Source organism: Pan troglodytes, chromosome 1, assembly GCF_028858775.2.
Source record: "Pan troglodytes isolate AG18354 chromosome 1, NHGRI_mPanTro3-v2.0_pri, whole genome shotgun sequence".
In the NCBI taxonomy this organism is placed as follows: Eukaryota; Metazoa; Chordata; class Mammalia; order Primates; family Hominidae; genus Pan; species Pan troglodytes.
The window spans coordinates 13998393-14009594 of record NC_072398.2 but is presented as its reverse complement, the minus strand read 5'-3'; the positions used below and the strand labels follow the sequence as shown (position 1 = coordinate 14009594).

Sequence of the window (11202 nt, the reverse complement as noted above, 5' to 3'; positions counted from 1 at the left end):
CTAGGTAGCAGATACTTACAGAAGAAAACAGACTGCGAAAGCAGCTGTGGTTGCAGATCGTTTTAAAATTATCTTCATTGCCATTCAGTGCTGTTTTTAACCATTTAGAGATCACTTACTGCTTTGAGAGTTTTTTAAAATATGAGGACATGGTGGGACAAGGTGGCTCACGCCTATAATCCCAGCACTTTGGGAGACCAAGACGGAAGGAATGCAAGCCCAGGAGTTTCAGATCAGCGACTGCGCCATTTGCACTCCAGCCTGGGCAACAAGAGCGAAACTCCGTCTCAAAAAAACAAAAGGAGGCCGGGTGCGGTGGCTTACGCCTGTAATCCCAGCACTTTGGGAGGCCGAGGTGGGTGGATCATCTGAGGTCAGAAGTTTGAGATCAGCCTGGCCAACATGGTGAAACCCCATCTCTACTAAAAATACAAAAATTAGCTGGGCATGGTGGTGGGCGCCTGTAATCCCAGCTAGTCGGGAGGCTGATGCAGGAGAACCACTTGAACCCGGGAGGCAGAGGTTGCAGTGAGCCAAGATGGCGCCATTATACTCCAGCCTGGGCGACAGAGCGAGATTCTGTCTAAAACAAAACAAAACAAACAAAAAAAAGAAATTAACAAGACCCCACTCTGAAGTTTTTTCAGTAGGCAAAAAAACGTTTTGGAGAACACCGTTAAGAAACCTATCATCTTGGGTGGGCGCGGTGGCTCATGCCTGTAATCCCAACACTTTGTGAAGTCAAGGCGGGCAGATTACGAGGTCAGGAGATCGAGACCATCCTGACTAACACGGTGAAACACCCCTCTCTACTAAAAATACAAAAAATTAGCTGGGTGCGGTGGCACGTGCCTGTAGTCCCAGCTACTCGGGAGGCTGAAGTAGGAGGATCACTTGAACCTGGGAGGCAGAAGTTGCAGTGAGCCAAGATTGCACCACTGCACTCCAGCCTGCGGCAACAGAGTGAGACTCCGTCTCAAAAAAAGAAAAAAAAAGAAAAGAAAAACATACCATCTTAATATGTCAATTGTAAACTAACTTAGTAAAGTCTAGTTTAGGTGACCAGAAGTAGACATAGGTCAATTCTACTAATTCAATAAAATCCTCAAACCCTCTTAAGAAGGTAGGACGTAGAACAAGAAGGCAGGCGAGACAGAGAGGCACAAAGTTATTAAATCTCGACTCCACCGAAATTTGGAATAATTCCCCTATTCAGCACTGTTTCTATAACATACTCAGTACGTGATATTAAGAGCTCCTCAAAAAACAGGGTTTCATGATTAGGTAGGATTGAAAACAGTAGGGTAAAGGAAGTTATTAGGCAGGTATCTCTTCACAGGCCTTCTCAAAGTTTTTAATGTGCAAACACTGTGATTCTCTAAGAATGTGCTATACATAGATTTTCCAAAATATATTTGGTTATAAATTCCCAGAGCATTTCCAGGGACCAGTATTCTAGGAATTCATTTTGGGAAGCACCGTTCCACAGATTTAAAATATCATCCCTTAAACTAATCTTTGTGAAAATAAAGGGCCACCACAAAGATGCTTTAAAAAATATGTATTTAAGCTTTCTAGGCCTTAAAAAAGTTGATTTCCTTTCTCGTTTTTTGTTGTTGTTGTTGTTGTTGTTTTGAGACGGAGTTTCAATCTTGTTGCCCAGGCTGGAGTGCAATCTCGGCTCACTGCAACCTCCGCCTCCCAGGTTCAAGCGATTCTCCTGCCTCAGCCTCCCTAGTAGCTGGGATTACAGGCATGCGCCACCACGACCAGCTAATTTTGCATTTTTAGTAGAGACAGGGTTTCACCATGTTGGTCAGGCTGGTTTCGAACTCCTGACCTCAGGTGATCCACCCATCTCAACCTCCCAAAGTGCTGGGATTACAGGCATTAAGCCACCACGCCCGGCCTCTCTCTGTATTAAAGAAAGGTTTTCTTTTTTTTTTTGAGGCGGAGTCTCGCTCTGTTGCCCAGGCTGGAGTGCAGTGGCGCGATCTCGGCTTACTGCAAGCTCCGCCCCCCAGGTTCATGCCATTCTCCTGCCTCAACCTCTACTACAGGCGCCCACTACCACGCTTGGCTAATTTTTTTTTTGTATATTTAGTAGAGATAGGGTTTCCCCATGTTGGCCAGGATGGTCTCGATCTCTTGACCTCGTGATCCGCCTGCCTCGGCCTCCCAAAGTGCTAGGATTACAGGTGTGAGCCACTGCGCCCAGCCAAGAAAGGTTTTCTGTTGGTAGAAAGTCCAATAAGTGGGGCCAAAAAACTAGATTATAGATTTTTAAAAGTTTGCGGCAAAGCAGTGTTTCTCAACCCAGATGCATATTAATATCACTAGAGACCTTTAAAAATTAAAGATCAACATCCAGGTACTACCCCCAACCAATTAAATGTAACTCCTTGGGAGTGGGGTGTGAGTACTGAATATACTTTTAACAATGTCCAGATGATTGCAACGTGCAATAGAACACACTGAAGTATAAAAGACCCGGAAAGATCTAACTAAATTAAAAATTTTTTAAAGCCGCTGGTAATGGTTTCAAGTGTTAAATAAATTTAAAAAAAAAACTTAATTTTCAAATTTGGACAATTCTTCAAGTGATAAGAAAAATATTTAAATTCAGACTCAAGCAAAATAGTGCGTGCAAAGATAAAAGAATGCCTAGGCTGGGTGTGTTGGCTCCCGCCTGTAATCCCAGCACATTGGGAGGCCAAGGTGGGTGGATCACATCAGGTCAGGAGTTTGAGACCAGCCTGACCAGTATGGTGAAACCCCGACTCTGCTAAAAATACAAAAATTAGCCAGGAGTGCTGGCAGATGCCTATAATCCCAGCTACTCGGAAGGCTGAAGCTGGAGAATTGCTTGAACCCGGGAGGTAGAGGTTGCAGTGAGCTGAGATTGCGCCACTGCACTCTAGCCTGGGTGACAGAGCAAGACTCCGTGTCCAAAAAAAAAAAAAAAAAAAAGAATGCCTAATACATTCCTTATCTGATTAATGGACTTTTAATTTTCATAGGTAGAATCTTCCCTTTTTTGTGTATCAATTAATCCCCTGTGATAATACGTGCTGGATATGTATGTTCCAGTCAGTCATCACATACAGAAATGAACTAAAATTACTAAATCTTTTAGAAACAAAAATCAAGGATTCACAAACTATGGCATTTTATTTCAGAGCCTTTGCTTACATTTGTACAATATATTACATAATTCTTCATTGTTTGCAGATCCTAATATATACTTTATAGCTTTTATTCTATAAGCTTTTTTCTTCAACATTTTGCTGTCAACAAATCTTTACAGTCCTGTACAAATTTGAGTAACTTGAAACCATTTTCAACAAAATTAGTTACTGTAAGCACACACTACAAGACTGAAAATGCTTTTCTTAGAAAAGTTGAATGTAAAGGATTCTGACACGTTAGCATCTACAACAAAACGCATTGAAATTCCCACGTCGTATTGCCAGAAAACAAAGAAAACATGCCAGCCCCATCCAAAAAAAGTACACAGAACTACAATTAAAACAGTAAAACAGTCTGTACAATAAAGTACTGTGTATTAACAGTGCCAGATATTAAATAGCTTGAATGAACACATCCGCAATATACAAATGTCTTACAAAGGTGAAGAATTAAATACAAGTGCCAAACAGAACAGAGATTGGAATCATACAACATAAAGTCAATACAAGTGAAAACAATTTTGCATTCATTTTGGATTTTATACAAGGCATTTAATTTTATAGGCCTACCACCCCCATTAGCTATTTATATTTAAAATAACCACCATCCTTTTGAGACAGTTCCTATCAACAATCTTGAACCATACTAATACATTACTTGTTCCTGAAGTCCTTTTGTTGTAGCTCATAATAAAATAAGCAATACAAATGAATTATCTGTATTTAAGGGAAAAGAAACATTTACAAGAAAACACAAAAATATAACTGTTATAATTCATTATGAATAAATATACACTTTGAACTGGCTGAGTACAATCTTTATACATTGTTTAAGATTTAATACAGTTTATTAGCCATTTTCTTTTTTCACACAATGTATATCAAAATTAAAAAAAAATACTGATTTATAGAAAAATGGCAAAGTACAGTAGTTCCATTCCAATTTGAAGGGCCATGAAAAGCCACTGCAAGACCTTTTAGCCTAATTCAAACCTGTAAACATGTTCAGTCTTTTTTAAAGAGAATCTTTAATATTTGGTTACCAGGATTGATGTCTAATATCCTGTTAACTGCAGGTTTTGAATTTATTACATGTGCTTGACTTATACAATTAAAGCCACCCTAAGGTGACTTGCTTTAAAAAACAATTACCTTGTACAAATGAAAATAGGTTCATATTTTTTCATAAATAAATGGAAAAATATCAAATGTTCCAGCTTTAACAAAATACAAGGGAATACATATACAGTAAGTTATCTTAACATGTTCTGACCCACCCCTTAACTATGCTTACTGTATTGTCTCTACAGGCAGTGAAAAGCCTCCATTTGCCACAGTGGAAGGCCTTCAAGTTACCAGACACACAATTCCCAGACAAGTTGGAAACAATTATTGCTTGAGGAAAAGCAGTTCATTGTACTTTTTCTTCATAAAAAAGTGCACTTAAGTGCCAAGTCAGCTTGTCAAGAAACAATTTTTAAATATAAAATAGTGCTTGTCTGATATTTTTTTGTGCCACTGTGCAGTATAAAAAAAAAGTGGCCCTCAACAGCCATTAAGTGCAAAGTGCTTTAGCAAGTCCTGCTGTCACCTGCACTCAACTGACATTCCATTTTGTGATGCGCTGGACATTGACGGTTCAGCTAAAGTTAACATAACAGCAGCTGTTATGGAACTGGATGAAGGTGAAGAGGAGGATGAGGATGTAGCAGCACCTAGGGAAAAGGGAGACCAAACCAAGAGCTTAATAAAAATTTATGTCTAACAATAGACAGAAAATACTAGTCCTCTGAACTAAAATTCCGCTGTATTGTCCAAAATCATTTAGCTTACAACAACAGTGGTCAATTCTCACAGTACTATAATGTGAAGAAAGGAAAAGCTAGTGTAGCTCAAGAAGCTAGACAGTGCCCAACTACAGAAGTAATGAAAAGGACAGACCAGGGAAGGCTCCTGCGTGGGTCAAAGAGGGAAAGAACTGTGCCTAGTCTACAAGACACAGAAATAAAATACAGAATACACTTTTTGTAACAGTGAAACAAGTATCAAAACAGGAAAAATCTGCAATCCATCCAAAAATCATTTGTCCCCTCCTAATCCCTCCATCTTTCTGTACTTAGGAGTTTTCTTGTACATGTAAATGGTGACAAGAGTGGGAGGCTTAATTGCTTCTTCAAGTTGGATCAAAACAGTGCATAGCTCAACTGTTGCATTCTCCGCCACTAGGTTTACAAAGCAAATAACACATTAGTTATTTTCATCAGAGGAAGTCTCTCACTGTTTCCTTTTTTCGTTTTTTTGTTTGTTTGTTTGTTTTTTGAGACAAAGTCTCGCTCTGTCTGTCGCCCAGGCTGGAGTGCAGTGGCTCGATCTTGGCTCACTAAAAGTTCTGCCTCCCGAGTTCACGCCATTCTCCTGCCTCAGCACCCCCAGTAGCTGGGACTACAAGCGCCCGCCACCATGCCCGGCTAATTTTTTTGTATTTTTAGTAGAGATGGGGTTTCACCATGTTAGCCAGGATGGTCTCGATCTCCTGACCTCATGATCCGCCCATCTCAGCTTCCCAAAATGCCGGGATTACAGGTGTGAGCCACCGCGCCCAGCCTGTTTGTTTTTTTGAGACGGAGTCTCACTCTGTCACCCAGGCTGGAGTGCAGTGGTGCAATCTCGGCTCACTGCAAGCTCCGCCTTCCAGGTTCACACCATTCTCCTGCCTCAGCCTCCTTTTTTTTTTTTTTCCTTTGAGATGGGAGTCTTGCTCTGTTGCCCAGGCTGGACTGCAGCAGTACAATCTCAGCTCACTGCAACCTTTGCCTCCTGGGTTCAAGCAATTTTCCTGTCTCAGCCTCCTGAGTATCTGGGATTACAGGCATGCGCCACCATGTCTGGCTAATGTTTCTATTTTTAGTAGAGATGGGGTTTCGTCATGTTGGCCAGACTGGTCTCGAACTCCTGAACTCAGGTGATCTGCCTGCCTTGGCTTCCCTAAGTGCTGGAATTACAGGTGTGAGCAATCGCGCCCGGCCTCTCTGTTATAAATTAGTGTTCATAAATTAATATTTTTAAATACATGCACAGATTTAAAAAATTCATTCAGTACAGGGGTAATAGGATAGAAAAGCAAATCTCATTCTCATCCAGGAACCTCCTAATCACCCAAATTCCCTTCCCCATTGCTACCAGTTGATTCATATTCATTACAACTCTAGAAAAAAGGCTGGCAAAAAAACTACCCCAGGGGCAAATCTGGCTTACTTGTCTTTGGAAAAATTGTACTGGACAGCCATGCCTATTTGTTTACATATTGCCTATGGGAGATTTCACACTTACCATGGCAGAGATAAGTAGTTTCTACAGAGACCACATGGCCCACAAAGCCTAACATATTTATTGTCTCTTTACAGAAAATGTTTGCAACCCCTGTTCTACAGGAATTTTATCTCTAGAATCTAGAGATATGATATGCAAATTTAAAATATGTAGATATAGCAACACCTTTAAAAACATAAGTGGAGGCCGGGCACGGTGGCTCACGCCTGTAATCCCAGCACTTTGGGAGGACTAGGTGGGTGGATCACAAGGTCAGGAGATCGAGACCATCCTGGCTAACACAATGAAACTCAGTCTCTACTAAAAATACAAAAAATTAGCCAGATGTGGTGGTGGGCGCCTGTAGTCCCAGCTACTAGAGAGGCTGAGGCAGGAGAATGGCATGAACCCGGGAGGCGGAGCTTGCAGTGAGCCGAGATTGCACCACTAGACTCCAGCCTGGATGACAGAGAGAGACTCTGTCTCAAAAATTAATAATAATATTACAAAAATTAGCTGGGCATGGTGGCACGCACCTGTAGTCCTAGCTACCCGGGAGGCTGAGGCAGGAGAATCGCTTGAACCGGAAGGCAGAGGTTGCAGTGAGCCAAGATCGTGCCACTGCACTCCAGCCTGGTGACTGACCGAGACTCCGTCTCAAAAAAAAAAAAAAAAAAAACCACACACACACAAGTGGAAGCATAGTTCAGTGTCTGACTTTTTTTTAAACAATATATTTTAAGAGATTGTTCCATATCAGCACATACAGATCCTTTTCTTTTCAAAGTTGAGTAATATTCTACTATATTACAACTCATAACTTATATATTTCACTACACTGTTCCTGCATTGGTTTTAGTTTTAATTTTTTTGGTAAGAATGATACCTTATTTGGGCCAGTCGCAGTGGCTCATGCCTGTAATCCCAGCACTTTGGGAGACTGAAGCAGGCGGATCACGAAGTCAAGAGATCGAGCCATCCTGCATCCTGGCCAACATGGTGAAACCCCATCTCTACTAAAAATAAAAAATTAGCTGGGCGTGGCAGCACGCTTGTAATCCCAGCCACTCGGGAGGCTGAGGCAGGATAATCGCTTGAACTCAGGAGGCGGAGGTTGTAGTGAGCTGAGATCGTGCCACTGCACTCCAGCCTGGGCGACAGAGCAAAACTCCATCTCCAAAAAAAAGAATGATACCTTATTTGATTTGCATTTCTTTGGTAACCAGGATAAGCATTTTCCTATGGATTTTTCTTAAAATAGTATTTAGGAACCGACTTTTAATGCTAACCCAGTAGAGAGGCTCTATTTAGCAAAATCATTCATTATAAAGAATTTGTGGTGACTATATTTACAAAACATTGTTTAGAAGGAGTTTCTGGATGTCTTTTTTTTTTTGAGACAGAGTTTAGCTCTTGTTGCCCAGGCTGGAGTGCAATGGCATGATCTCCGTTCACTGCAACATCTGCCTCCTGGGTTTAAGCAATTCTCCTGCCTCAGCCTCCCAAGTAGCTGGGATTACAGGCACCCGCCACCACGCACAGCTAATTTTTTGTATTTTTTAGTAGAGACGGGGTTTCACTATGTTGGCCAAGCTGGTCTCGACCTCCTGACCTCAGGCAATCCACCCACCGCGGCCTCCCAAAGTGCTGGGATTACAGGCATGAGCCACTGTGCCCGGCCTCCTCCCAGATTTTAATTTATCTCACTTCCTCATGTCATTCAGGTATCAACAAAAATATACTGACCATTTGTAATCTAAAGTAACCCATCCAATCACTACCTTAACATCATTTTCTTCATAGTGCTTTCAATATCTGAAATTATCTTATTAGGATGTTTTTGGTAGAGTATAAACTCTATGAAAGTGAATATTATGATCTGAAATAATTTTTTTATTTGAGCTAATTTCACTTTAGAGATGAGGAAAATAAGATAAAGAAATTAAAGAATTTGCCTGAAAATAGACAAAGTCATGGCAGTCTAACTGCAGAGTGAGAAATTCTGGTTTATGTTTAAATAAAGTAAAAATACTGGCAGGGCACTCTTGGCTCACGCCTATAATCTTAGCACTTTGGGAGGCCAAGACAGGTAGATCACCTGAGGTCAGGAGTTAGAGACCAGCCTGATTGACATGGCGAAACCCTGTCTCTACCTAAAAAATACAAAATTAGCCGGGCTTGGTGGTGCATGCCTGTAATTCCAGCTACTTAGGAAGCTGAGGTAGGAGAACTGTTTGAACCCAGGAGGTGGAGGTTGCAGTGAGCCGAGATTGCGCCATTGCATTCCAGCCTGGCGACAAGAGCGAAACTCTGTCTCAAAATAAATAAATAAATAAAAATAAAGTAAAAATACTTACTTTCTCTCTCTTTCTTCTTTAAACGCTTTCTCCTCCGATCAATGGAAGCTACTTCAGATTTTAATGACAGATAATGTTTTCTGATTTCTTGAAGTTTTTCTTGAAGAATTGTGATGCGTTCGGCACTTGTCATATTTTCCAGGTCCGCTATAAATTTAAAGTTTTCATTAACAGACATTTTTTAAGAAAATTTTAACATACAAAAAGGAGAGAACATCGAGCATGGCTGCTGAATAAGGTTGAGGCAGATGAACTAAAAAACTAAGGCTTCTGAAATATTTGTTTTCCAAATTTTTTATCTAGCCTAGAACAATGCCTGGCACATAATAAATGCACAATATTTGTTGAATGAATATGTACAGCATTAAACACCTTAAGATCTACATATATCCACATCCATATACAGTATTACCACAGTAAAAAATCACACTTCACTTAAAAATAAAACTGGGGCTGGGCACGGTGGCTCACACCTGTAATCCTAGCACTTTGGGAGGCCAAGGTGGGCAGATCACGAGGTCAGGAGTTCGATACCAGCCTGGCCAAGATGGTGAAACCCTGTCTCTACTAAAACTACAAAAATTAGCTGGGCATGGTGGCGGGTGCCTGTAATCCCAGCTACTCGGGAGGCTGGGGCAGGATAATCGCTTGAATCTGGAAGGTGGAGGTTGGAGTGAGCCAAGATTGTGCCACTGCACGCTAGCCTGGGCAACAGAGTGAGACTCTGTCTAAAAATAACAAAAACACAAAAACAAAACAAAACAAAAAACCTGGAAAGACACCAAAATGCTAAATTGTACACACTTTGTGAGTAACAAGACTGTGGATAAATTTTTCTCTTCTGTTCTCTGTTATTTTTTAGGTTTTTTTAAAGAGTGTGTAAAAATTTAAATTAGAAGGCAATTTTAAAAAGCTCTAAAGCAATCTTCAATCTCCTAAGAATACTTAAGGTATTTCCTTGTGTGAAAAACTCTAGAGTAGTATTAAAAATATATACATATTGGCTGGGTGTGGTGGCTCACACCTGTAATCCTAGCACTTTGGGAAGTAGAGGTGGAAGGATCAGCTCTGTCTTGAGCTCAGCAGTTCAAGATTAGCCTGGGCAACATAATGAGACCTCGTCTCTATTTAAAAAAAAAAAAAATATATATATATATATATATATATATATGTATACCTAAAACATATATATATATATATACCTTTTTTAAATGAAGATTTATAAAGATTTCTCACATATACAAAAGTATAGAGAGAAGGATAGTGAACCCCATGTACTCATTATCCAGCTTCAGTAATCATCAATTTATGGCAAAACCTGTATCATCTGTACCCCTATCCATTCCTCACCCCTAACACCAGATACTTTTAAATCAAATTACCGACATCATATCAGAAGTATCTTTTTTTTTTTTTCTGGGATGGGGTCTCACTCTGTCGCCCAGGCTGGAGTGCAGTGGCGCGACCTCGGCTCACTGCAACCTCCACCTGCCAGGTGCAAGCAATTCTCCTGCCTCAGCCTCCTGAGTAGCTGGGACTACAAGCGTGTGCCACCACGCGCAGCTAATTTTTTGTTTTATTAGTAGAGACGGGGTTTCACCATGCTGGTCAGGCTGGTCTCGAACTCCTGACCTCGTGATCCACCCACCTCAGCCTCCCAAAGTGCTGGGATTACAGGCATGAGCCACTGCGCCCAGCCATATCAGAAATATCTAGTCAGTGTTAGCATTTGCCTCAACTGCCTTAACATTTTTCTTTAACCAATTTATTTATTCAAATCGGGATCCAAATAAGGTCTATACATTGCACATTAGTACATCTATTAAGTTTGGTAAAGCCTCTTTTTCAGAGTATTGGCATGAAGAGTTACTAGGATTGGGGCTGGGCATGGTGGCTCATGCCCAAAATCCCAGCACTTTGCGAGGCAGAGGCGGATGGATCACCTGAGGTCAGGAGTTCGAGACCAGCCTGGCCAACATGGTGAAACCCCATGTCTACTAAAAATACAACAACAACAAAAAAATTAGCCCGGTGTGGTGGTGGGCGTCTGTAATCCCAACTACTCGGGAGGTTGAGGCAGGATAATCATTTGAACCAGGGAGATGGAGGTTGCAGTGAGCAGAGACTATGCCACTGCACTGCATTCTAGCCTGGGCGACAGAGAGACTCTGTCTCAAAAAAAAAGGCCAGGCGCAGTGGCTCATGCCTGTAATCCCAGCACTTTGGGAGGCCGAGGCGGGCGGATCATGAGGTCAGGAGATGGACACCATCCTGGCCAACATGGTGAAACCCTGTCTCTACTAAACACACAAAAAAATTAGCTGGGTGTGGTGGTGCGTGCCTGTAAT

General features: G+C 41.3%; 1 protein-coding gene across 3 annotated transcripts in view; it reads right to left on the bottom strand.

Moving 5' to 3' along the window:
- Positions 1-3145: 3145 nt before the first annotated feature.
- ARID4B (AT-rich interaction domain 4B) overlaps positions 3146-11202 on the bottom strand; it is a 159496-nt gene continuing 151439 nt past the window's right edge. For all 3 annotated transcript variants that reach the window (XR_010156663.1, XM_001154355.8, XM_001154294.8), the window contains 2 exons: positions 8855-9001; positions 3146-4903 (listed from right to left, as the gene is read on the bottom strand). Coding sequence is in view for 2 of the 3 variants with exons in the window: in XM_001154355.8 (XP_001154355.2) it covers positions 4776-4903; positions 8855-9001 (275 nt within the window). In the remaining variant the exon portion in view is untranslated. The remainder of the gene's footprint in view (positions 4904-8854; positions 9002-11202) is intronic.